Consider the following 27,389-nt stretch of genomic DNA (forward strand, 5'->3'; position numbering starts at 1 on the left):
ATGGGAGGATGCAGCTCCCTGCCTCCATGCAAATTATTCTGAAGGCTCCCATACAGAGGGAAATTGAGGCAAGGCATAAGGAGGAGGTTGCAGATTAGAGAAATTTTAACTGGGAATATTTAAGTAGTGTAATGAACCTAGAAGAGAGCATGATAAGCCATGTCTGCACTCTGGACAGCTAGGTCATGCCTCAGACCTCTGCTGCTTTAGCAAGAGGAAGCTAATTTGCGTGGGCATGGCTGTCTGAGTTCAGTGCAACTGTGGCCTGCACAAAAGTGATGTACACTTTTGTGAGAAGCTGGACTCCAGCACTGCTTTGTTGGGGCTGGCCTCCAGCTTGCCCCACAGACCTGTCTCTCTTTCTCCATCTGGCTGTAGAAGGATAACGTGCTGTAGTTTTTCACAGTATCATAGTACTGTGGCAGCTTTCCAGAACGCTGAGCCTGCAGTGGGACTGGGAGGAGCCTAATTCACTGCAGTTGTCTTCATCATGACTGTGATGCTGAACTTCCTTTCTCTGTCTCTGCAGGTTCCTTTCAACCATGATGAAACCTAGGATACAGATGCTTCTGATTCTGGCAGTTCTGTTTGTTCTTCTGATCCGCTTCCACTTCCTAACCTGCAGCAACAGTGCCTCCCTGGAATTAAAATCTTCTGCAGTCCACATTCTCATTCTCTCCTCCTGGCGGTCAGGATCATCCTTCACTGGCCAGCTTTTCAGCCAGCACCCCAGTGTCTTCTACCTGATGGAGCCTGCATGGCATGTATGGGTTACAATGTACCAGAACAGTGCCAAAGTCTTGCACATGGCGGTGCGGGACCTGGTCAGGTCAGTCTTTCTCTGTGATATGTCTGTTTTTGATGCCTACATGTCTAGCGAGAAGAAAAAGTCTGACTTATTTCAGTGGGAGAAAAGCCGAGCCTTGTGCTCCCCTCCTGCCTGTGACTTCTTCAGTCGCAGCGACATAATTTCTGCAGGAAACTGCAGAGTTCTCTGTGGTAGATACTCATTCAGCAAGGTGGAAGAAGCTTGTAAAACCTACAGCCATGTTGTCATCAAGGAGGTTCGCTTCTTTGACCTGAAGGTCCTCTACCCACTTCTCACCGATCCATCCTTGAACCTCAAAATAATTCACTTGGTCCGTGATCCTCGGGCTGTGTTCAGGTCCCGAGAGAATACAGTGGCAGAGCTGAAACGTGACAGTGACATTGTTGCGGGGTCCCAGAAGGCAAAGGGAGAACTGGGACCTTACAACACAATGCAAGAAATCTGCAAAAGCCATGTTGAGATTTACAAGGCAGGCAGCCAGGCTGTTCCCAGCTTTCTGAAGGATCGTTACCTGCTAGTTCGTTACGAAGACATTGTCAGAGATCCACTAAGAAAGGCTGCTCAGATGTATAGGTTTGCAGGACTCCATTTCACACCAGAACTTCAGAAGTGGGTGCACAATATTACCCATGGGAAGGGAAAAGGAGAACAAGCATTTGATACTGGATCCAGAGATGCACTGAGCACATCTGAGGCCTGGAGAAACACGTTTCCCTTTGAAAAAATAGAAAAAGTTCAAAGTGTGTGTAAGGATGCAATGGACTTACTGGGGTACCGGCTAGTTCAGACTGAAGAAGAACAGAAAGACATGTCACTGGATCTTTTGTTTGGACAGAACAAATTCTGAAGGCAGAAAAGCTGCTCTCTGTACCTCCTCTCTGAATGCTGCATGGTGGTGAACTAATACTGAAGAGGGTAGAGGTATATCAGTGGGTGGGTGGGTGAGGTCAGGTACTACAGGAGTGCTGACAGCACTTAGCACAGTTTTACCAGCAACAGCACAGGGTAACTCTCCAAAGCTACAATACAGGCTGGAGTAATGCCAATCTATTATCCAAATTAAGTTCGGGGTGTATGGGAAAGAGGAATTATGTGTAGATGGAAGCAAACAGGCTGCCAGAGGAATGGAATTGGGTGTCAGAGCTCAAACCCCTCCACAAGCCACAGCTAAGTACTGGAGAAACTATGTGGAACAACTGCACTGTAATGGAAGAGGAAATATAAATGGAAGCCAAAGGAAGAAAGCATTCTTTGTCATGCTGCCACTTGGGAACATATAAAGCTGGAAGAGAGACAACGATAAGCATATGGTGTTTTCTGGAAAGCTCTCCCTCCTTCCCCCCCCCTCCCCAGCTCCATTCCTGTGCCTGAGCCTTTAACATTCATGGCAATGTTGGCAGAATGTCTTAATTCATTTGCCATATACTGGGAAAAATGGAATAAACCAGCTATAGTTGTAAATGAAAACTCCTAGGTCATAGTAGATCCCTGCACATAGGGATCTATTTCTGAGATGGGGTGAACCCACTGATTTTTTTCAGCTGAAGTAATTATATCTTCTAGCTTTCCAAACCAGAAGGAGTTCTTGACCTGGGAGTTCTCACAGTTCATGTGAGAATGAGAAGAATTCATGCTAGTGCTGAGACTATAAAAGGGTAGGAACACAATTTCTATTGATATGCATAGTGAAACTGAAAGATAGGTTTGTGGTAGTGTATTAAAAAAAGTTGAGAACAATAAATTAATATATTGTATTATTTATTTGGTGAAAGCATTTCCTGTCTTAGAGCATGTGCAAGGGACCTGAAGGCCCCCTAATAAAGAATGATCCTAGGATGGAGCAAGTATCCTGACAGTTTTAAGGGAACCGATATTTGTGTCTGTGGCTGCAAATGCCTTGTTTTGTTGAGAGAGCTGACCTTGGTAGCTGGTCTTGTTTTTGCAAAGACTTGTTTTGCAAGGTGTTCCTCTTGGGCTCTGTCACACACTGGCTTCGTGGGTGCAGGATGCAGTGGAACAAACCCTGCAGACGCTGAGGAGAATCGAAGCAGAATCAAAGGAAAGCAGCTGTGGTGGGAGAGAGGAAAAGTGCCCTTTGGAGGGGATGCCCTGCTGGCATGGTCCTTCTCTCTCCTTTTCAGTGGTTTGTCATCTTTCAAGGATTGGTGAGTAACAGTATGCTTGTTGAGGGAGACTCTGCTTCCCAGTTGTGGGGATTATCTAAAAATGGATGCCGGTATGTGTATGAGTGTGTGTATGTTGACCAAAACTCATAACCCTCTGTTCTGCTCTGAGCACATGGTTTGCTTGCCTCTGCTACTGAGCCATCTTGTCTCTCAGATCCAAGTGTACCCTAAAAAGATCACCGTAAAATTTCATAGAGTTTGCTATTGTCCACTATCTCCTATATCAATCAGAAATGTCATTCTTCCATCTTCAATGGGAATATCCAGATTAAACCTGAACAACAGAATTTTTATCTGTTTATAACAGCACTTTGTAAGAAAATGAGGAAATCTTGCTATAAGACACGTGGAACGAAATGTCCACAGAGCCCCTTCTGAGCATCCCATTTCAAACGCAAGTTGCAGTGTCCCTTTAACATTGATTCTCAGCTTAGTTAATTTTTTTTTTTTAAAGTCTGAAGCAGGGAAATCCATGTCTAAAAATTCACTGATATACTGTCTCAATTTGACTCCACTTCCTTAAACCAACTGGCAAGCAACAGCTCATTTAAATTTATTAATTAGGCAAATTTACTACTGTAGTGTATACTGTTAACCAGGAATAAACAATCACAGACAGGTTACAAGCATCTCTATCTTGGGAGTACAGAGAACTGTGAACTCCTCCCATGATCTTCAAAATGGCACACTGTTAACACATGCAAGATAAGTGGGGACAAATTTAATGCTTCTCTGCTCTTTTTACAACACTTTCCCAAGGCCTGTACTGATTTGCAGCACTGCTAGGAACACAGCTGTTTTTGCACTTCTCTAGTGACTGCATTCATGTTTGAAAGTGTGTATGCAAGAAGCAGTGTCCAGGTTCTATGTATTGTGTTTGATGGGTGACAGGAGTCACCCTTACTGATACTTATCTCGAATAACAGGAAAAAGACTCTTCTGTCAAATTTACAGCTGAATTTTGTTATTATTGATGTTGTCACAGATAATCAATTAAGGTTTTATTATGTGCTGATTCTGGTAAGGAAAGCAGAGAAAGTACTGCCACAGATGCTGAGCAGTTATGTTGACTATCAAAACAAAGTAGCTGCAATATAGACTAGACTTTGGAATAAACTGAATCATCTGAAGTTAACAGTCTGCTCTAGGACCGCCAAGCGTAGAAGCTCAAAGAAGTGGATGGCTTCCCACCCCAGAAGCATCTCTTCAGGCACCTTTAGTGGGGCGAGCATCAGTGTCTCAGATCCTGCACGCCTTTGAGGTAAGAGACCATCTTGCAGCAGTTAGGAAGGAAATTGCAGGTACAACTGTGGAGCAGGAGGTGACAAATGGTAGTTAGTGGTCCAGAAAGGGATCTGGTAGGAGTACAATTTGTCAGCAGTGAGGAAAGATGATATGAGCTGGAGGGAGGATCGTGTTTTCCAATTTCTGATGTAACTCAGTATAAATATTTCTAATGATTTAGATTTAACAAGCTAGTGTTGCAGTATTCTTCTTGTCCATGAAATTCTGCTTCTTCATGTACTTCTGTGTGTATTCATACCTCGTAAGTGAGCAGTGTGGGGCAGACCCCACTTATTAACTTATTAACTTATTAACTGGCTAGCAAGGCTTTCCTGACTTCGAGGTGCAGGACAAGATAAATGTCACTGTTTCTGAAGCTCTTTGACATTGAATCCACATGTCTCTTACCACTAGACAGGGCCTAGCACACTGAAATATTCAGATGCATTACAAGGTCAGTATGCCATGCATGCTGGGTTTGTCCTCTAGCTGGTGATTGTTGCTTCAGCACAGTAGCTATCCAAATCTTACTTCCAATCATTCTTCCCTTCTAGATGAAGCAATCAGCCCCAGTCACCATGACTGAAAACAACTTAAAGCAGCTGGGACATGGTTTATTTCGGGAGATGACTAAAACAGGGTTTCTCTAAGTATAAATTTTGTTGATCAAATTTAAGATCTTATTCCTAATGGCTGGAAAAACTTAATGTGATATTTTTGTATCTTCCCGAAGTCTGAATTTCCATTTCATCAAGTTGGAATAATATTGACTCTATTGTGAAGATCTAGATCTCAATCTAGTATTCTTTTTAAGAAGCTTTTAAAGCTAGATTCATGGAGGAGACATCTGATGTTCTGCCCAACATTTAGGCTTCAGTCACAGAATGGCTACTGTTGGAAGGAATCTCTGGAGGCTGTCTGCTCCAAATACCCTGCTCAAGCAGAGACACCTAGAGCAGGTTGCCCAGGACCAGGTCCAGGCAGCTTTTAGGGTCTTCAGGGAGAGAAGCCTGTGCCAGTGCTCTGTCATCCACATCGTAAAAAAGTGACTTTTACAGATTAACTATTACCACAGTACTGAAGACATCTGTGGTCCTAGAACTAAAGTTCTAATTCTTCAAAAGGATGAAATAGTGTATGTTATCAAAATTGGAGTGATACTGCCAGGGATTCTCTTAGTGAATGTGAAAACCTTCCTTTACATGACACTTAGACAAAGTTGGTGCAGGCAGGCTGGCATAGAGAAGTATGATTTGTACAGCACTAGAGAAGAGCACAGTTGCTGCACTTCTAAAGATCTCTTTAGCTTACGGGTTATATCACACATTCAGCTAAAAGCATAGTCTCAGAAGCCAGTTTTTACTGCAGTCATAGTGAGGAGCTTTTCAGTTGAAGTGCCAAGAAACCTGTTTCTTCACAGACAGACTCTTTTCAGTACATTACTACATTACTATTACATTGATCAATGTTAGCTGGAGTAGCACAAGTTTTATTATGCATATTTGTTTTCAATGGACTCGACTCTTTGCATTAAATATTTAGTTGGATGAAAAAAAAAAACTTCAGTGTTTCCAGTCTCTGGTAACCAAATGACATAAAATGACATTTAATGTATTTTCTTAAATTGTTGTTAAGAAAATTGTTTTTACTTCCATTTCCTCAGCAAACTCAGGAAAAACAAAAAAAACCATGGATTTCAGTGCTTCATTGTTACGCTTCTGCTACGCTTCCCACTGCATCTATTGACAATAATGACTTTTTTTTTTTTTTTTTTTTTTTTGGAAGCACCAAAACTATACAGGGTGGTCAGTTGGATTAGTGGTAGCAAAGGTGACTAAAAACAACTTTGGGGGAGGAAAAAATACATTTCAAGACAGTGAGCATGACAGATAAAACTGTGGCTATATCTGTTGGCGGATGCATAACTAAAGATCTGTGCAGTTTGTTTAAAAACAAATGTGAAGTTCATATTGTGCAAGTTTTTAGATGAGTAAACTCTTTTTATAGCAATGAAGTGTTAAGATAGAAAAATTCAGTAATCAGAGGGGCACTTAAAAATAAACTCCTTCATGTTGCTCTTCAACCTAGCATATACAATCTGTTTTTCATCGGTAATTTTAGTTAACAATGGCCAGAATTCATTCACTGTAGCTATGAAGGACTGGAATTCATTGATAATGATGAAAGGAAGTAAGTGGGAAATATCTAAACTCCAGATAATGGTCTGCCTAGAATTCTTAACCTCAAGGTTCTGGCACTTGCTTTGCTACATTACTCACTCTCCCAGCTTTATAAATGTAGCTATTCCAGTTAAACAAGGAAGATAGGCGTGTATTTCTTTGGGCTACGCAGAGTTCCTGATACAAACAGCTCAGGGCCTCAATACCACCTTAGAAAAATAAGCTGTCTCACAGCTGAGGAATCGTAGCTGTATCCTTAGTAAAACCAAGCAGAGAAAGGGTTTCTGTCATGGAAGAAGGCAGAGACAAAATGCTGTGAACCTGACCTACAACAGAGACAGCTTGAAGTTCCATTAATGGAAAAGTGAAACAAAGAGACCAGAGCTACTGCCACGTACTCACACAAGCAAGAGTGCAGCTGTGGACAAGCAGTGCCTTTCAGGAGTTCAAAACAGATAGAAGGTATCCTTCTTCCATTAGCTCTGCTTTTTTCTCATTTTGTCGTCTTATTCAGTTCCTATACCTGAAGAATTCACTAAGCATCTATTAAAATGTTAGCAGTGTTAGACGATGTCTTGACATAGTTCTACAAAGATAAAAGCACCTTATGCAGTCTTGGAAGTTGGCAATGCAGGCATGATTAATTGCCCTGAAAAAGACGAGCTTATTCTCACAGGAAATGTCAACCAAGATAGATAAAACTATTAATAAGATACAGCAAGCCTTATGCCCCATCTTTTTTTGTGCTGCAGCCACGTAAGGTGTTATATATCTTGAGTTCTAGAACAGCTTTGATTCCACAAGATTATTTCATTGAACTGTGAGGTAATGGCACTGCTGAAATATACCATACAAGCTGGAACAGGTGCTTCTGGTTAAGAGTCCCGTGCTATTGAACCTGGCCAGAAGCAGTCCTTGGATTTTGAATCCAGCTGTGGAAGATCTAGCAAACAGTACTTATCATTTGCTACAGTATCTTCCAGTCTCTTCTTAAAATCCCATCTGGTCTTCCATATAAACCCCAAGGAACTAGTCAGAGCAACAGGAATGTGCCATATCACTCTCACTGTTCAGTAGAAATGACTTGTCCAATAAAACACCACAGTGTTAAAGTTCTGGCATTTATTTTGTTAACATTTGTCAATCCTACAAGGCAGTCAGTTGGTGTTTCAAGACATCCATTTTCTGAAGCAGAAGTCACAGTGCACCAAGTTACCACTGACTTTAAAGATAATGTGGAATTCAGCTTAGACTTGGCAATTTCCAAATTCAACTTAATCTTACAAAGTGTACTACAGTGCAATAAGAACAAACAGTGAATATAACTGCTACAAATATATAACAGTAATAGTAGAAAAATATCAACCTCTGCTTTTATTTTACTTCACCAAAAGGATGACTGAATTCCAGACTTACAGGAGTTATAAACAACTAGTGACAAGCTGTTGCTTTGAGTGATTGTTCAAATAACATTTCAACAGAGTCCAGAGCACAATTTCAGAATTTTTTAGATTGTCACCATATATTAGAAATTATTTTCTCACTCCTTCCAACACAACACAGCTGATACTTTGAACACATTTTTTACTTCAAGTCTGAGATGGATGTTAGGTTACTTCACCTAGATCGAGGAGTCTGGGACTCTTCAACCTGTAGCCAGGGAAGAGCTAATCATTGTTTTTGAAATCATAACATGCCAGATGACACATTTAATGTTATTAAGCAAATCCTGAAGTATTAGCACTAGAGAACACACATTAAGTGGTAATAAAAATACCAGTGATTGCCTGCTGGCTTAAAAAAAAAAAATCACTGTAATTTGATACTGATTACTACATCCCAGAGAACATTTTTGACCATTTCCAATCTCAGCATAGATTCATTAGACCAAGTGCCTCAAATAAGTCTTCTTGCATGAATGCTTTTGACCCTCGTTTTGGACCGCTAAACTTTCAGTGATATCTTTGCCACACGTCAGCTACTAATCAAGGTCTATTAACAACAAAAAGATAATGAAAACAGCCAGCAGAGCGGGTTTACATGGCTGCCTGCAGCACTCTTAAATGACACATGTAACAGACGGCGTACTAATAAAGCTTTCGTTAGAGAACTGAATAACATTTAGCCAACCCCATTCAAAATCCTTTGCATACAGCAAAGTACAGGTCAGACTGTCACAAAAAATACAGTAGATATACAGTTTTAAATCAAATTTGCAGTGAGAAAACTTGATAGTGGATAGGACCTCTCTACCATTTTCACTTCAGAATATTCTGAACACAGTACAACAACCTTTTACAAGCTTTATTTTAAAGCATTTCTGAAACTTTTAGAAATGCAAGCGTGATGGAAAATTCTAAAGTACTATTCTGAAGTGACTTAAAAAAAAAAAAAAAAAAAAACAAGCAAATTATTGCCACAGATCCTAGATCAGTCATTTTACTCCGCTTTGTTATTTTAACTTTTCCTAAATGCTACTCGCCTTGCTACATTTTCAGCTCCAAATTTTGCTATCAATTTACTTCTGACATCTTCATCATCCTTCTGCAATTCTAAGTCATCCTCTCTGCTCCACACAGGGTATCCATCCAGGCGCTGCCCTGCATGCAAATAGTATGAAGTAGCCTCCACTTCACCACTGTTTTTCAGAAAGGCCTGTGTAACAGAGAGCAGGTCCATGTGGAACTCCTCCATGAAGTGCTGAATAATTTGTGCTGCTTCTTCAGCCTTGCTGGAATCAGGACAAACGTTTGTTCGTTTATTTTCTTCTTGAGCAGCAGGGACAGCACAGTTCCCCAGTCCAGTTTTCTGGCCAGACGCTGTGTCACCTGGAAACATTCCTCCTCCATTTTGCATAGGAAGTTCATCTGGAGTGTCTGTGGTGTCACTTCCTGACTACAAGTAAGAAGAGACATCAGTTAGACAAGGTTGCTTTTGGCAAGCTTCTTTTATTCCTGCTTTACTGCAAACACTATCTTCTACCATGACTTTCAACAAGGTATGAGGTAATTATGAGAGACAGCAAAATTCAGTGACTGAAGTGAAGCAACACCTTAACAAGATTCTGCAAGAGCACGTAAAAACATCAAATATACAGCAGTATTTGAACAACTTGAGTATAAAAAAAAAAATACATAAACGTTTTACGCCCCAAGTGAAAGCTGCCAATAAAGCTTTTAACATGCAACAACACATCAGGTTATTTTCCTCAAGTAACTCTGAGTAGGGAATTAAACTAAGCGCATGCATCCTCTTCCACACGCTGCGCTGAGGCACTGATCACCACACACACTGCATTTCACAGCTTACACGACGCTTCTGCTTCACCACAGCGGAAGGGCCATCATAGGACAAAATAATTCACAAGTGTCCTGCGCATCGGTTCACTGTCATTTCGCGGCACCCGGGAAGGACCTCTGCGACCACCCCGCTCGGCACCGCGGCAGAGCCGCTCCACGCCGGCTTACCTCGGAGCTCTCAAACTCCCGATTCGCTGCCTCGAAAATGCCCATCGGTGCCGCGGCCTCCTCCGTCTGCCGGGGCTCTGCGGGAAAAGGCGCGTACAGCGTCGAACCGCAGCGGCACGCGGCGCCTCGCCCGACCCCCCGGCCCGGCCCCCGCCCGCAGCTCACCCCGGTGCAGCGGCCGCAGGTGCCGCAGGTAGCGGTCGCGCATGGCCTGCCAGCTGTGCCGCGTCAGCCCAGCGCACTCCAGTTCCTTCCAGAGCGCCGTGCCGCTCACCCGCGCCCCGCTCCGCTCGCGCACGGCCCGCAGCAGCGCTACATCCTCCGCCTCGGTGAAGGGGAGGCGGCCGCGCGGAGAGGCGGCTGGCGGCGAGGGGCCGCTGTGCCAGTAGCGGTCCAGCGGCAGCCTCCGCTGGCTCTCCACGCACGCCATCACGTACTCGGTGGAGACAGCCCCATCAGGCGCTGGCTCCCCAGGCTGCACCAGGTGCACGGCGCCCGGCTCCTGTACGCGGCACAGCCCCGCGCCCCCCGCCAGCAGCAGCGGCGCCAGGCGCAGTTTGGCCATCCCGGGCCGTATGTAGAAGCGCATGGGGGTGCCATCCTCCCACACGAACACTTTCCGCGGGGGTACCGCCATTTCCGCGCTCTCCACGCAGGCGCACCGATACCGGAAGCACGGCAAGGAGCCGGGAAGATGGCGGCCGCGGCGGAGCGGGAGCTCGATCTGGCGGACTCCGAGTCGCGCCTCAGTAAAAAGTGAGGGTGGGCGGGCCGGCGGGGCTGGGGAAGGAGTGAAAGGGCGAGGCAGGGCAGGTGAGGCGAAGTGAAGCGTACTGTACCGTGCGCCTGGCTGACTGGGGTGCGAATCTGCTCGACCATCCGTCGGAGCGTGCCATGCTGAGCCCCCTTGCTGTGCGGCTCTTCGGCTGGGCCTGGAGGGCCGCGCCCGCGCTCCGTTGGTGCCGGGTACCTCATAGCCGAAGCAGGTCGGTGCTCGGTGGTCCGGCCGCCCCCGCCTCTTTCTTCGTGAAGTCCTGAATGGTGGAGCTGGGGCTGTGGATGCCTACGGGACGTGGGGCGGGACGGGCCCTAAAGGCGGCTTCGTGCGTCTCGGTGGCGCCTGGCTTCCTGCGGGGCAAGGGCGCGTTCCTTTAGTGAGTGCTGCGTGGGGCAGCCGTGCTCCGTAACCGCTCGTGGGAAGGGAGGGCCCTGCGGACATCTGTCAGCACGCAGAGGCACTTTCTCCAGATTTGTTCGTACAGTATCCAACTAGGTTTTAGCCTTTTCTGAATATTTGTATCTTTTAGAGGATAGACCAAGAGGTCAGAAAAGATAACTCTTAAACATGCTTAAGCGTTGCTTTGTTTTTTGTGCAGAGGAGGGATGATGATAGGGTTGCTTGTACAGTCAGTTTTTGTCAGTCTTGCCATATGCTCTCCTACAGAAGTATCAGGGTATGCACTACATCCAATTTCTCTTTATTTTACAGTGAACTGAAGAGACGCCTGAAGGCTGAGAGAAAAATTGCTGAAAAGGAGGCAAAACAAAAAGAACAAAGTGAAAAGCATCCAAATAAACCTTTTTTGGCTGCTGATTCAGAGAACAACATTGGTGCTGATGAGGAAAGCTTGGATCCAAATGTGAGTGTGGCCACATGCTTAATACTGTTCTGAAAACAAATGTTACTGATTTACATTTGATTTTTATTCACAGTGAAATAAGTAGTTGAAATAGAGAGTGACCTACATATTCCTAAATCAGAGCAGTTGTGTTTTAATGTATAATCTGTGAAATATTTTGAAATTCTAACAAAGTCACTTGGTTTTGTTTGTTTCCTGCGACAGCAATATTATAAGATCCGTAGTCATGCAGTCCAGCAGCTGAAGGGCACCAATGAAGATCCCTACCCCCACAAGTTCCACGTAGACTTATCTCTCTCAGATTTCATAGGGAGGTACAGTCACTTGCAGCCGGGAGATCATCTGACAGATATCACAGTGAGAGTGGCAGGTAAGATATTATCTAAGATACAGGAAGATGGTCTGTTGCTTTATAGAATCAAGTTCTAGCTGATTTTAGAAGTGGGATGGTCTCTTCTCAAATTTTGCTGATCTTGCTGCTCCTCTTGGGCAGTTTTGGACTATTCAACATAGGCCCTTTCAGACTGAGCAGACTGCAACGTTCCTTATAAGCAGAAGATCAGATAGTGATTTGGGCTTCAGGATCCCCAAAGCTCGTGTGAACTTTTATGCAGTCTTAGTAGTTTTGAGGCTTTAACTGTCTCTCTTTCATGCTTAATGATCAGTGCAGGGCTGATGATCTTTTCTACAAGTGGTAATGTTGTGGCTTTTGCTCCTGTGTCATAGAATCATACAATGAATTGTAGGATGGTTTGGGTTGGAAGGGACCTTGAAGATTACCTGGTTCCAACTTCCTGCTATAAGCAGGGACGCCTCCCTCTAGGCCAGGTAGCTCACAGCCCCATCCTGCCTGGCCTTGAATTCTTCCAGGATGGAGCATACACAGCCTCACTGGGCAACCTGTTCCAGTGTCTCACCACCCTCACAGTCAAGAATTTCTTCTTACTATCTAGTCTACTCTCTTCCAGTTTAAAACCGTTTCTCCTTGTCTGATCGCTACCTGCCCTTATATAAAGTCCCTTCCCAACTTTCCTGTAGGCCCCCTTCAGTTACTGGAAGGCCATTCCTTGGAGCCTTTTGTTCTCTAGGCCGAAGAGTCCCAGCTCTCTTAGCTTGTCCTTGCAGAGGAGGTGCTCCAGCCCGCTGATCATCTTTGTGGCCCTGCTCTGGTCCTGCTCCAACAGCTGCGTCCTTTTAGGGACATGTTTCCCAATGACCTGCATTGTTTCGCTGCTTAGGTCGTATCCATGCAAAGCGTGCCTCTGGAGGAAAACTGATTTTCTATGATCTTCGTGGTGAAGGAGTCAAGTTGCAGGTCATGGCGAATTCCAGGTAAGTAAAAGTATTTGTATTAGCATTCTAAACTGAACTGCGTTCTGGGATTGGCTTGGGCAGTAGTGTTTCGTTTTGGATGTTGTCAGTCATTGGCTTCCCTCTTACCTTCTTTAAGAATTTAGCTTGGGAAGAGATGTGTAAGACAACTGGAATGTTAAATTTTAAGCAAAACTGCTTATACCGAGTTTTGTAATTACAGGCTTTACAAGTCTGAGGAAGAATATTTCCGTATTAACAACAAACTGCGTCGTGGGGACATTATTGGTGTGGTGGGGAATCCTGGGAAAACAAAGAAAGGAGAACTGAGTATTATTCCTTATGAAGTAACTCTTTTATCCCCATGCCTGCACATGTTGCCTCATCTTCATTTCGGCCTCAAAGATAAGGTACCTGTCATACTTGCCACTTTTGGAGGTGACTTGACAGATAGTTTTGATTGAATGATCTTTTATGTTTGCAAATGATATTAGAGAGCAAAGAACCATTCATCTTGTATTGGTACCCTTCATTTTGTTTTTTTGGCAGTCCGTTTTCTCTACCTTGTTCTAAAGATATTTCTTTCAGGAAACTAGATATCGGCAGAGATATTTGGATTTAATTCTTAACGATTATGTGAGGCAGAAATTTATAACCCGTGCGAAGATTGTGACGTATATTAGAAGCTTTCTGGATGAATTGGGTTTCCTTGAGGTAAGACTTCCTTGTTATTTCTGTCTGCGTACCAAACATATCTGGAGCTTCTCAGTTTCAGGGATACTTTGTTTTCAAGTTCACATACCAAGTTATTCTGAAGTGAGAGTAATTGTCTCAGCACAGTGTATTTTATTAATTTACAGTAATGGAATCTGGAGAGGTTTTTTGTTGTTGTTGTTTTTCTTTCTTTTTAAAGTTATAGACAAATAGACGTTCCATTTTTAGAAAAATACTGCCACGCTCTCATGAGTATTGTATTATTCTTCAGTTTGTTGTCAGGGCTTGTTACTTTGCAGTCAGTTCAGTCCTCTGAAGTTGAACTGTATTTGTGGTTCTGGTACTGTCTGGGATGCTGCCTAGGCAGAAAAGAGAGCTCCTTTGGAACTTAGGCAGAAAAAAAAGTATGGACTTTGGAAGCATGGTCAGACTGCACAGGAAGACTGCAGTTCACTATTGCAGGGAGAAAATTTCTGTGACCACAGGTCATCTGATGCTGGCCAGTACTGTGCTGAATAACAAAGACAGCTTTTTCAAGTGTTAACAGCAAGAGAAATGTTAAAGGAAATACTGGTCTGTTACTTGCTGAGGCTGGTTGCCTCACAAATTGGATTGATAAAGCAGAGATATTAAATGTCTTGTTTGTTTATCCCTGTCTCTAAACACCAGGGATTGTCCCTGGAACCCCTGGAATGCAGGGTTGGAGGACTATGTCTGGTGAAGTGCTAAGCTCCCAGTTGATATTGATTTGGGGTGGACTTTGCTTTTGCAGTTGTAGTCTCCAAGGCTCAGTGGGTTTCACCCAGGGTACTGAAGAGTTGGCCATTGTTGTTGTGAGATCTCTCAGTTTTTTATCGAAGATTCTGGGAATCTGAAAAGGTCCCAGTTGATTGGAAGTTAGTAAATGTTATTCTGAATTCCAAGAGGGGCAAGAAAACAGGCCCTGCTAATTACAGACCTTTCAGAGTCTTGCCTTTGGTGCCTGATAAACTTATGGTGAAGGTTATTCTGCAAGTTACTGAAAAGTATTTGAAACACAGTGCAGTCATCAGTCAAAATGAGCATGGGTTTATGAATGGAAGGCTGTGCTTTACTCATTTAATATCCTTTCATGACGTTGCCTGATAGACAAAGTGAAAGCAATGGACGCAATAAAAATTGGTACTGTCTCTCTCTGTATCCTTCCAGACAAAATGTATCCTTCTAGACAAAGTCACTCACAAGGTGATGACTGAATAGTTTTCTGAAGGGTTGGGTTCAAAGAGGTGTAGTAAATGGGTTGGCAGCCCGTCACTAGTGGTATTTCCAAGGGCTCAGCTTTAGGGCCAGTCATCTTCAATACTTTTATCAACGATCTGGACACAAGAGTTAAGTACTCCTTCATTTCCCTTGAGAGTAGAGGAAGCCTTGCAGGGTGAGCTTAAAGCTGTGTTGAGGGAGGTTCAGATTGACTGTTAGGAAAAAATTATTTGCTACGCCGTAGGTCAGGCACTGGAACAGGCACCCCAGGAAAGCAGTCGTGTCCCCAAGTTTGCCTGTGTTCAAGAAACATTTGAACTACGCTCTTAGATATATGGTTTAACTCTTAGATTGCCATGTGTGGCGTTAGCGATTGGACTCCGTAGTTCTCCTGGGTCCCTTCTATATGGTGTATGATTATGATGTTCTATAATTCAAAATAGCTTAAGTGACTCGTCTTTGTTTGCTGCGTGGGAGAAGTGGCCTTCAGAATTGTTTTCATACACTAATATGTCAAAGAATAAATGAAATGCAGAAAATTTTCATTAAAATTAATTGTGGTTGGTTGGTTTGCTTGTATTATAGAGTTCTACTATAGAAATAAAAATGCCCTAAGGGTGAAAGCAGGGCATTTATTGCGGGAGAAGCCTGGAAACATTTATGCCAACGTTAATTTTCTTTATTTTGTTGTTATTTTATAGATTGAAACTCCTATGATGAATATAATTCCAGGGGGAGCTATGGCAAAACCTTTTATCACGTACCACAATGAGCTGGATATGAAGTTGTATATGAGAATCGCTCCAGAGCTTTACCATAAGGTAAAATACAAGCCTTTTGTGGTTAAGCCTGTATTCTTCAAATTGTTGTGATCTCACACAATCACTGAATGGTTGAGATTGGAAAGGACCTGTGGAGGTCATCTGGTCCAAACACTGTATTCAAGGAGGGACCCTTACCACAGGTTGCCCAGAACTGTATCCAAATTGCTTCTGAATATTTCCACAGAGGGAGACTCCACAACCTCTGACAGTAACCTTTGTCACTCTTTAGTCAACCATGCAGTACAGAATAGTTTCTGATGTTCAAATTAAGTCTGCTGTGTTTTTGTTTGTGCCCACTGCCTCTTCCTGTCACTATCATTGAAATGAGCTTGGCTCAATCTTCAAGGTATTGCTTCAGATATTTATGTACATTGATAAGATTTCCCCTGGAGCATTCTCTTCTCTAGTCTATACGGTCCCAGATCTCTCATCTTTTTCTCATTGGAGAAGCGTTCTATTCAGTCATTCATCTTTGTGGCACTGATCTGTCTCCAGTGTGACCATGTCTCTCTTTTCCTGAGGAGTCCAGAACTGATCATAGTACCCCCCTATGATGTTACCCCGCCAGCACTTATTGGAGGAGAAGAATGACCTCCTTTGACCTGCTAGCAATACTCTGCCTAATGGAGACAATAGTATGTTAGCCTTCTTAGCAGCAAGGGCACTTCTCATCTTGGAGAAAAAAAAAAAAAAAAGTGTAACTGAAGAGATTATTCCTGAGCAACAGTGGACTCTTTGGAATGGCATTAACAGAATGAAACTTGAATCAGATTTGTCAGATGATGCAGTGGTTATGAGCACTGTTCTTTTGACAATGCTAGTATTTATTTGCATTTCCTTCTGTTCAGATGTTGGTGGTTGGAGGCCTGGACAGAGTGTATGAAATTGGACGTCAGTTCCGGAATGAAGGAATTGATTTGACTCACAACCCTGAGTTCACAACCTGTGAATTCTACATGGCTTATGCAGACTACCATGATTTGATGGAAATCACAGAGAAGTTGCTTTCAGGTTACATATGCATTACTAATTAAAAAAGAGTAAGAATCTCCAAAGACAATTGCATATTATGTTCCATGCTCTCTTCTTAACTTCAGCTTCCTCTTATAGGGATGGTGAAGCACATTACTGGAAGTTACAAGATCACTTACCATCCAGATGGTCAAGATGGACAGGCCTATGAGATAGATTTTACGCCTCCCTTCCGGCGCATTAGTATGGTGGATGAACTGGAAAAGACTTTAGGAGTGAAATTTCCATCAACTGAGTCTTTTGAAACTGAAGGTTAGATGTCGATTATGGATGTCTTAATTCTTTCTTAGGAAAAAGGGAGTAAAGATCTGAAGCCCTTAGCCTGCACTCCACCACCTACTTTCTCGTGGTGGCATCAGTACGTGGAATTGCCTTTCTCCAGCCTTGTCTTTTACAAAAAAGTACAGAAAGAAGTGAAGCCTTCTTGCCATGAAGGCAACATCTGACTGTCTTGCCTCTTTCTTTGTGGAGTATATGTAACACCATATACCCAGGAGGCATGATCTGAAGAGGTTTTGATCTGTTGAAGAGGCACAGCTTTTTACTTCTTATTTATTCTGTCTTCTGTGCAGTTGAGTCTCCATGTCTGTGATGACAGGTTAGGAATAAGATTATTTTTTTATTTCTAGAAAATGTGTGTATCTATTACTTAATTCTTGGAATTCAGAATTAAGGAAATACATTAGTGCACTTTTCAGTAATTTTTCTAATATCTGGCAGTAATAATGTTGGATTGTGTAACTTGTTCAGGTTTCTAAAATGCAAAATAACTTTTTTAATGTAAACTGATGAGAAGCAGATACCACTTTCATGGTGTTTGAAACTGACCTTTAAGCTAATGTTTTCTGTTATGATTTCTGCTATTAATGTTTCCACTATTAAGATCCTGAGAATCACTCTAAGACATGTTGAAGCTTGCAGAAGGAAAAGATGTGTTTACTGGGGTGGCTCTTATAGTTTTTGTCTACAATTGCAGAAACTCGAAGGTTCTTTGATGACCTTTGTGCAGTGAGAAATGTGGAGTGTCCACCTCCTAGGACAACAGCCAGGCTTCTTGACAAAGTAAGTAAAGGTGGTTTGTTTGTCTGTCGGTTGGTTGGTTTTTGTTGTTGTTGTTTTTGTATTGCTGTCATCTTTGAGGATCTGTCTGTAGAAGTACCTGGACCAGGCTCTGAGCAACTTGATCTAACTTGCAGGAAAGTTGGACAAATGATTTCTATAAGTCCTTTCCAATTGAAATGATTCTGACTTAATAGAAGTCTCTTCAGAGCAAGTTTAGCTGCATGTGAGAAAACACTGACATGCACTCATGCTATTTCTCCATGACAATGAGAAACCTCCCTGTGTTGAAATCCTGTCATGTTCAATAAAATGTTGTTGACTGATGCATGCTTAGTATGAGCTCTAGAAAATGTTAGTGTGCAAAATGGATCTTTTAGGCCCAAGCCAGATCTGCTTTATGATAATTTCGTTGCTTTTGTTCAAGAGAACCATATATTTGTATGTGCCTTACTGAATGGTAGATTTCAATATCATTTTTTTGGTTGGTTGGTGTTTTTTTTTTTGTTTGTTTGTTTGTTTTTTGATCATTAGTTGCTGCTTTTTCTGCTGCTTTTCTCATTGTCCTGTGCTATGATATCCAAATTAAAATATGGTAATATTTTTTTTTTTTTTTTTTTTTTTTTTTTTTTAGCAGGTTTTGCAATTTTGTTTTTCTTATCCAATTAGGACACGTTTTCTGTTTAAAGAAGACATTACTGTGATTATTAAAGCTTTTTGTTTTTATGGTTTGCTAAATGGATTCAAACCATTTCATGGTTTTACATGAATTACTGAAGTTTTTCGCTTCTATACTGAAGAAAAGGAAATAGGATGTTTGGGGAAGGTAGTGCTGGGAAGTGATGCTGTACTTTACATGTATTTTGCTTTTATTTTCCTAGTTAGTTGGTGAATTTCTCGAAGTCACTTGTATCAACCCAACTTTCATCTGTGATCATCCACAGATCATGAGTCCTCTAGCCAAATGGTAAGGGTATGATATGCAGTCATAATGTAATTCTTTTAAGTCCTTCACTCCTACTTTATTTAAACACAAACAACAAAAACAAAAACTGGAGGTACTGATGTTACATGTTAGTTAAATGTTATTCTGACACAAGCCTGTATATAGATCTTGGTTCCTGAGCTGTGAAACCCAGCATCCAGAGGAGAGGTATGTTCGTGCTGACTAGTCTAGACAGCTGTTGCTGCCAAATATGGGTAATGCACCCGAAGTAATGTACATGCCCTTTCAGTCTTGTAAATCCACTTTATTTAAGATGTGGTTGATTTGTCATTTTCACATAGGCATCGTGTTCAACGGGGACTAACAGAACGCTTTGAGCTCTTTGTGATGAAGAAGGAAGTGTGTAATGCATACACAGAACTGAACGATCCTTTCCAGCAGCGGCAGCTTTTTGAAGACCAGGCCAAGGTAGGATGTTTCCCTAATAGGGAACCAATGATTTAGGTATGTATAAAAGTATTTTGAAATTTGTCACTAGTTCCTACTGATGAAAAGGGTTATGATTACACAGAGTGAGCGTTCCTCACTTAAGTGAAAGCCTGTGGTTAAAACTTGTTTACCATACAGCAAAGTTCCTTTACAAGAAAGCAATCTAACCTCTGCTATCGAGTAGTACTTCTAGGCTTTGGAATATCTTTATCTTTAGTAAAGCATTTGGTGCTGCTAAACTGAGGAACCGTGGTCTGAACAATCAGATGCTGAGGTGGACTGTGAACTGGCTGAAGGAAGGAAGCCAAAGACTTGTGGTCAGTGGGACAGAGTCTAGTTGGAGGCCTGTATCTAGTCCCTGAAGGGTCAGTACTGGATCAGTACTGGGATTAGTACTATTCATCAATGACTTGGGTGAGGGAATAGAGTGCACTGTCAGCAAGTTTGCTGATGACACAAAACTGGGAGGAGTGGCTGAATGCCAGGAGACTGTGACGCCAGTCAGTGAGACTTAGGCTGGAGAGTTGGTCAGGGAGAAATTAGTGAAATATAACATGGACATGTGTAGAGTCTTGCATCTGGACAAGAACAACCCTATGTACCAGTATAGGTTGGACTGATGTGTTGGAGAGCAGCATAGGGAAAATGGGTCTGGGGGTCCTGGTGGACTGCAGAGTGATCATGAGCCAGCACTGTGCCCTTGTGGCCAAGAAGGCCAATGGCATCCTGGGGTGTATTAGAAGGGCTGTGGTTAGCAGAGCAAGAGAGGTTTTCCTCCTGCTCTACTCTGCCCTGATGAGACTGCATCTAGAATGTTGTGCCTAGTTCTGGGCCCCTCAGTTCAAGGACAGGGAACTGCTTGAGAGAGTCTAGCGCTGAGCCACAAAGATGGTTAAGGCAGTGGAGCATCTCCCTTTCAAGGAGAGGCTGAGGGAGCTGGATCTCTGTAGCTTGAAGGAGACTGAGGGGTCAACTCATTAATGCTTATGAATATGTAAAGGGTGAGTGTCAGGAGGATGGAGCCAGGCTCTTCTCAGTGAAATTCAATGATAGAACGGGGCAGCGGATGCAAGCTAGAACATAGGAGGTTCCACATAAATATGAGAAAAAACTTCAGTAAGGGCAACAGAACACTAGAATGGGCTGCCAGAGAGGTTGTGAGGTCTCCTTCTCCTCAAAACCCACCTGGACACATTCCTGTGTAACCTGGTCTAGGTGTTCCTGCTCCAGCAGAGGGATTGGACGAGATGATCTTTTGATGTCCCTTCCAATCCCTGACATTCTGTGATTCTGTGATTTTATTTCCCCCTTTTTTTTTTTTTTTGTACCTACAATGCTGATTGAAAAAAGCAGATAGACAGTTTAATCTGTCTTCCTGAAATTTGAAATTGAGTTATTTTTCCACAACAAAGCCTTTGTGTAATCATACAACACGATACTTCTAGCTTCTTAAATAATTTTCCATGTCCAGTAAGAGTTTGAGTGGAATGACATATCTCATTTTCAGAACTGAATTCTTTTAAATTGGCTCACATAATAGAGCTGCATATTGGAAACTATTAAGACAACAAATGTGTAGAACTACATGTCTGTACTGGTTTTGTTAGTAGGTGCATATGCATACACGTGGATGCATGTGTGCGCATGTGATTGAGGTCAGATGGTGCAGTCTGCAGAAGGAGTTCTGTTCTTCCTTTTCTTTCTGATGGCTTTGCAGTACCTGAGAGGATTAAAAAATTGTCAAGCCCAGGAAAATATAATTTATGTTAAATAAGTTAATAGTAAATTTCAGAATGCTGTGTGCATGTTTGCTGCGCTTGTCTCTTCATAAACACGATCAGACTTTGTAGCCCTTTGATTGTGTGTATGGAATGAAAATTTCACTGAAAATATAATGTTAAGGCAGAAATCGAGTTGAAGAGTGTCCATTCATATTTTAGAATTTCAGACTCAGAGTAGTTTGCTTTAAAACTGTTGCAGAATCTTGAAACTATGTGAGCTAAAATGTTTGTTGTTTCAATAGTTACACATAAGGTTTATTTATTATTATCACCTTTAGCGCTTGGAGGCTGTTAAGAGTAAGTTTACATAAGAAGCAGCAGTTAACATCCCAGTGTTGTGGGTTTTAATATTTCTCTTGAAGGAAAATAAACAATCACTTAATTTTGTTTCATGAAACAAAGCAGTGATTCCAATGACTCTGGTCCTTAACTGTTTCTGCAAGCATTAAAGGGGGACTCGGAAGCAATGAAGAGCTTGAGAAACATTTGAAAGCAATTCATTGCACCGTGGTCTCCTGTCATGTATCTCCAGATACATCTTTCGCTACAGTCAGGAGGCTGACTCTGGAAAAGAAACTTCTGGGTCATAAGGGAACTGAACTTAAGGTCGATTTGGAAACGTATACAGTGCACCTGCACAACTTCACAGGTGTGAGATTCCTTTGTCACTGACTTGTGTGGCTGTAGAGGGACTTAGTTCCATCAGTGACATGGCTGCTACAAACATCTTCCTCCTTTCTGGTAGGAGTTAATAGCACTGGTATTATCCTAGCTCTGTGCAAACACCCTTTACTGTTTATTTTCTCATATAGGCAAAAGCTGCGGGTGATGATGAAGCTATGTTTATCGATGAAAACTTCTGCACTGCACTGGAGTATGGACTTCCCCCTACAGCTGGTTGGGGCATGGGAATCGATCGCTTCACCATGTTCCTTACCGATTCCAGTAATATCAAGGTGAGTATTAGAAGCGGCAGTGCCTGCTGCTGGCTGCATCAGAAAATAGGAATGAGGTTCCGTAACGATGCAAAATAGCAGGGCCTACAGCCGTTTGTAGTGCTGTACGGCTTAGAACTCCGCTTCAGCGCAGCCGACCCTCGTACCCCTCCTGCACGCTCAGCGGTAGCCGTAGGCGCAGCGCCCTGCCCCGCTCCGCCCGTGTCTGGCGCAGGGCGGGGCAGAGCAGCGGCGGTCTCGCGAGACTTGTGCGCGGCCGCGCTCTGCTGTTGGCGATCAGATATCGGTGTCCGTTTTCGCAGGAGGTGCTGCTGTTTCCAGCGATGAAACCGGAGGACAAGAAGAAAGAGGGGCATCCCGAGCAGCCCGCCGAAGGCACCTCTGTGTGAAGCCCGGGGCGGGCCACGAATAAACGCAGCGGTGTCCGCCGTGTGCCTGTTTCTTTGTGCGCCTGCGCGAGAGTTGCTTCTCCCGGCGGACCGCGCGGGCGGGGCGGGGCTGCGGAGCGCGGTGCGGCCTCGGGTGCTTTCGGCGGGAGGTGGCGGCGCGGTGCCGTGCGCCGTTGACGGGGGGTGGGGGCTTCGGAGCTGTCGTCGTGGGCGCGTGGGCGACCCCGTCGCTGAAGAGGGGCGGAAGCTCGGAGCCGTGCCGGGAGCGGCACTGTGAGATAGGAACGTCGGGGGGTTACAGCCGCGGCTGCTGCTCGTGGGCTGCTCGGGGTCCAGCGGGGCTTTGGTTTATTATTATTCCGAACAATTTGGGAGAAACTAGAAAACTTCTGTTTGGCGTGACAGTTTGGAAAGGGGAGGTGCAAGCACCTTAGAATCTGTCCCAGAAAGGTGTTGCACAGCAACGTAGCAAGATTTGAGGGGGCGGGTTTGTCACCGTGGTTGCATCCAGCGCAGAAGCTGCACTTGCAGGGGCGCCATGTGGTCAGCAGATGAAATTGCTGAGTTATGTTATGAGCATTATAGGACCAGACTCCCTAAGCAGGGAAAGCCAGATCCAAGCAGAGAATGGACTTTGCTGGCAGCTGTGGTCAAAGTGGAATCTGCAGCTAATGGCGAGGGTTCTGCTGATGTGGGGAGCCTGCAGGGTGAGAACTGAGTTGTGCTTTGAAGCTGAGGGGCAGCGGTGAATCTTTGCGATAATTTTTTTTTTTTTTTTTTATCCTTCAGGATACCCATTTATTTATTTATTTTAAAATAACAAACGCACCCTTTCCTGTCTCATTTCTCTCTATTGTGAAATTTTTCTGGTAAGAACAATTGGTAATTACAATTTCTGTCTGAAAAAAGAGAGTTGCAGTGAAATACTGTTGTTCAGACTGCAACTAAGAAGGTGAAAGCCTGCATTCAGCTATTTAGTAAGCGATGAAAGACTGGGCAGGTCCTAGATACCTGCAGTAAAAGCATTGGTGTACTGTGCTTTTTCTGCTGTTGTTCCCCATCATCTTCTTTTCTTTAATTGGCACTTTCAAGTTGCTGTAATGCAGATTGTAACTCATACTTCTTTCTTAGACGTATGAGGAGTCTTTTGCTGCTGCTCACTGCTTGTTGCCTAGTGTGTCATACCAATGCTAGTACCTGTACTTTGTGATCGTGACACTGGTGGTTGTATCTACTGCGTTCAGTTCTATAGTTGGAACATCTCGCTGCCTGCCTCCCTGTACATTGCCCTACTGTACCCGTTCAGTCTTCTGTACCATTTTAACAAAATAACTGCATGACAACAGTGCTTCTGGTGATAGTTGTCCAGTTTGTTTTCTTTTTCAGTAACCAAGGAGGTTGTTGCTCTCGGAACTGGAACAAAATGTATTGGACTAAACAAAATGAGAAAAACTGGTAAGCATTATGTAAAATCCAGAACTACTTGTCTTAACTTCCTTCTTGGTGATGTCACAGAATCAATGAAGAATGTTCAAGGCATTGAAGTCGGTCTTCTGGGTTGAAGCCAGAAGTATGAGGCAATATAATGCAGTCTTTATCTGTAGCAAGCAGACAGGAGTTTGACAAAATAGTGGCCTTAAACATTTGCTGCCTTGAAGATGAATAAGCTTTGTGTGGAAAAGAGCAGTTTAGGTCCCAGATCTACTTACCCAAACATTTAATAGCTAAAAGCAGAACAAAACATAACTGAAGTTATTCTGCTTCTGTCACCTGGTGCAGTCTAGTTTTGTTGTTGTCCAGTACGAAAGATACTTGCGGTGTTAAGGAAGGCATGACACGAGAGGTACTAGCCAGCTCTTTCTTCTTTTCCAAATATTCTATGACTCTGCAGTATCTGTATAAGACAGGTGACATCCAGTAGCTACAATTTCCAATTGTCTGTGTAGTGCCATAGCAGCTCTATAACACTTGCCCACAAGGAAAGTAATCTTAAATCTGGACTCCTCCAATTTTTATTTTTTAATCTGAAACTGTGTTGATACAAAACTAATATATATCCATAGTATGGATTTTGCCTGGTTCACTCAGAACACTAAGAAGGTCAAGTTATTGCCTTCCTTACTTCAATCTTTACTGCTAAGACTTCCCCTTGGGACTTGTTACAGACTGAAAGGGAGTTTTGATCTCCTTTTGTAGTGATTGGATGTTTAAAATAGGTTGGAATAACCTAATACCAATGTTAAACCCTTCAAATGCTAGCAAATCTGCTGAACCTTTCTCCTGTTCATTAATACTGTGTATTCTCATTTGGTTCTTGCATTAGGAGACATTCTGAATGACAGTCATGCAGAAATTGTGGCCAAAAGGAGCTTCCAGAGGTGAGACATGAACACGTGCTCTTATTCAATGCTGCTTGAGGTTGTTTGTTGTGATATAAAAAAGACTTCTAACTTATGTCTGAAATAGCCAGAAATGACAGCTTCAGGAATGAGAATGCTTGTTTCTTCCTTGTTATTATAGAGACCCTTTACAAAGAAGTAGGATGTTATTTCATGTGATTTCAGTGTTGGCATTATGACTAGGTGTTGAAGGTAGCATTTCACTATTTCCACATCCATTCCTATGTTTGCTTAGAATCACAGAATAGTTTCAGTTGGAAGGGATTTCTAAAGGTCAAGTCCAACTCCACTGCAATGAAAAGGTAGGTCAGATTGCTCAGAGCCTGGTCCAGAGCTTTCTTCTTCAGTCTACCTCAAACAGAAGGTTTTCCATCCCTTGGATCATTTTTGTGGCCCTCCTCTGCATGCGCTAACAAGTCTATGTTTCTCCTGTGCCAAGGACTTCCCATCTGGATACACAACTCCAGGTGAGGTTTCATCAGTACAGGGTAGAGGGACAGGACCACCTCCCTTGACCTGCTGGTCACAATTGTTTTGATGCAGCCCGGGATACAGTTGACTTTCTGGGCTGCAAGGGCACATTGCTGGCTCATGTTCAGCTTCCACTTTGATTTTTTGAACTTAGTAAGGTTCGCTTGGACCCATTCCTTGTGCCTGTCTAGGTTCCCCTGAATGGCGTCCCTTCCCTTGGAGATGTCAGCCACACAGCTTGGTGTTATTTGCAAACTTGCTGAGGGTACACTCAATTCTGTTGTGTCATTGATGAAGATGTTAAAGAGCCCTCATCCCAGTAGAGGGACACCACTTGTCACCAGTCTCCATGCGGACACTGAACCATTGAACACCACTCTCTGGGTGTGATTTCACAACCAGTTCCTTGTCAACTGAACAGTCCACCAATAAACACATATCTTTCCAATTTGGAGAGAAGAGTGTTATGGGCGGATTATGTCAAGTGCCTACTGAAGTTTAGATAGATGACATCAGCGGCTCTTCCCTTATCTATTAACGCAATTAGTGCTATCATAAAAAACAAGGTTGGTGAGGCAGGACCTGCTCTTGATGAAGTAATTCTGGTATCCTTTCTCATCTCCTTTTCTTCCACATGGCTTTGCATACCTTCCAGGGGGATCTGCTCAATGATATTTCCTGTGGAAAGCGTGGGGAAGCTGGTTCATGGAACTAAGGTGGCAGAAGCAAATATCTGACTTTCTGTAGTTTTTTTTTTGCTTGTGGTACTAATAGGGATGGGAGGGTGGTTGGACTAGATGATCTTGCAGGTCGTTTCCAACCTTGTGATTTTGTGATTTTGCGATTTTGCTGCTAAACTGGTTCTTATAGTCTGTTCTTAAACTGGTTCTTATAGAGTGTCAGGGCTGGTAATAAGTAGAGTGGTAGGAGTAGGTCCTGTCTGTGCAATGTGAGGAGGTAGTTAACTGTTCTGAATTTAACCCTTTGAGCTCTCATTAAGGTTGTAGTGGTTTGCTTGTTTATGGAGTATGTCAGGATGCTCTCTGACTACAGAAGCATAACTGATTGGCTCCTCAAATACATGATCAGGAATGAGCAAACAGTACTGGACATACAAGTTTTGTCATTTTTACCATGCATCAAAAGTGAAACAAATGGTTCTTGGAAACTTTCTGTCTAACAGGTATCTTCTCCATCAAATGCGCCTGGCAACTTCCTACCAACAGTGCAGCATCTTTATTCCAGGAGCTGAAACTGGGAAATGGAAACTCAAACCAAATATCGTATTTATTTTCTTCTGTAGTCATACCCCATGTGAGTATTTAGGAGTGAACCAATTTCATGATTCTCAAGTGTAAGAAACAGAGAAGATTTTACTTTTTTCAGGCTTTCCGGAGTAAGAGTAAGGTGGTAGGTAGTTCATGTCAACGCTATCAGTGCGTGCCCTGAGAGGTACTTGGCTGGGCTTCCACAGATATGTTTGGCATTTTATTTCACTGGATATGATCCGTGAGAACTCATTAAACCCAATAAACTGCTCACTGTATGGTGGGATGTTTGGCTTCCAGTAATGAAAATGTTAGACATCCTGTCATATTTCTTGATCACTTTACTTTAAATGTTTTAAATTGTTTTCCTGGATTCAGATTCCTATGGACAAAAAAAAAAAAAAAAGGGCATTTACTGCAGTTCCTGTAAATAAATAAATACTCCTGTCCTGCTATGTCTCTCTACCCATCTTATGGAATGGAATGCATCCTTTTGTTTTGTTACAAAAGACACTCCTGGAGCGTTTGGAAAAAAAAACCAACAAAACTAATGAATGAAAAGAAACAAAAAACCATGGCACCGCAATGGAGATAAAGGCCTGTTGGCAAAACATAGGAATGCCACTTCTCAGCTGTTCAGATTCCTTGTGTGCTCTTTCGACCATTAGTCTGTTACCAAAGCAGAGTACTCTCTAAATGTCCCATCAGTATTTAACAGTGAGTTAGTACAGACACGTTACATTTTCGTAAATTTCATGTCATTGCTGGTATAGGCTGTAATTATTTTCTTCATTAATGCAAGATAAGAACAGAATCTACCATCTTCAAGTTTAATAGTAACTTCCTGACTTACTATCCTCACATGCTTCCCAGGTTTTTGGCTTCTTTTTTTTTTTTTTTTTTTTTTTTTTTTTTTTTTTTTTTT

At 42.9% G+C, this 27,389-nt stretch overlaps 4 protein-coding genes across 11 annotated transcripts in view; 3 read left to right on the plus strand and 1 right to left on the minus strand.

The window, feature by feature from the left end:
• The window catches only part of CHST4 (carbohydrate sulfotransferase 4), a 15,937-nt gene extending 9,845 nt beyond the window's left edge, over positions 1–6,092 (plus strand). For all 6 annotated transcript variants that reach the window (XM_042821360.1, XM_042821354.1, XM_042821359.1 and 3 more), the window contains one exon: positions 530–6,092. In XM_042821360.1, the coding sequence (XP_042677294.1) occupies positions 543–1,676 (1,134 nt within the window). In that variant the 5' untranslated portion in view covers positions 530–542 and the 3' untranslated portion in view covers positions 1,677–6,092. The remainder of the gene's footprint in view (positions 1–529) is intronic.
• Positions 6,093–7,586: 1,494 nt separating this feature from the next.
• Positions 7,587–10,614, minus strand: LOC122161745 (TERF2 interacting protein). Its single transcript, XM_042821361.1, has 3 exons — positions 10,112–10,614; positions 9,947–10,023; positions 7,587–9,374 (listed from the first exon to the last, which is right to left on the minus strand). The coding sequence occupies exons 1-3, from the start codon at positions 10,581–10,583 to the stop codon at positions 8,937–8,939; spliced, it is 987 nt and encodes a 328-aa protein (XP_042677295.1). The 5' UTR covers positions 10,584–10,614; the 3' UTR covers positions 7,587–8,936.
• KARS1 (lysyl-tRNA synthetase 1) lies at positions 10,598–22,365 on the plus strand. The gene is made up of 14 exons (XM_042821353.1): positions 10,598–10,702; positions 11,436–11,586; positions 11,791–11,956; positions 12,825–12,918; positions 13,121–13,307; positions 13,486–13,611; positions 15,552–15,671; positions 16,523–16,685; positions 16,785–16,958; positions 17,683–17,768; positions 18,647–18,732; positions 19,053–19,179; positions 21,794–21,937; positions 22,240–22,365. The coding sequence occupies exons 1-14, from the start codon at positions 10,641–10,643 to the stop codon at positions 22,324–22,326; spliced, it is 1,773 nt and encodes a 590-aa protein (XP_042677287.1). The 5' UTR covers positions 10,598–10,640; the 3' UTR covers positions 22,327–22,365.
• A 145-nt stretch (positions 22,366–22,510) lies between these two features.
• ADAT1 (adenosine deaminase tRNA specific 1) overlaps positions 22,511–27,389 on the plus strand; it is a 16,617-nt gene continuing 11,738 nt past the window's right edge. For 2 of the 3 annotated variants that reach the window (XM_042821522.1, XM_042821524.1), the window contains exons 1-4: positions 22,606–23,033; positions 23,713–23,781; positions 24,650–24,704; positions 26,380–26,510. In XM_042821522.1, coding sequence (XP_042677456.1) covers positions 22,865–23,033; positions 23,713–23,781; positions 24,650–24,704; positions 26,380–26,510 — 424 coding nt within the window. In that variant the 5' untranslated portion in view covers positions 22,606–22,864. The other variant, XM_042821523.1, reaches the window with a different exon arrangement.

This window comes from Centrocercus urophasianus, unplaced genomic scaffold, assembly GCF_019232065.1.
Source record: "Centrocercus urophasianus isolate 14NV4802_14NV808 unplaced genomic scaffold, USGS_Curo_1.0 seq_2, whole genome shotgun sequence".
Taxonomy (NCBI): domain Eukaryota; kingdom Metazoa; phylum Chordata; class Aves; order Galliformes; family Phasianidae; genus Centrocercus; species Centrocercus urophasianus.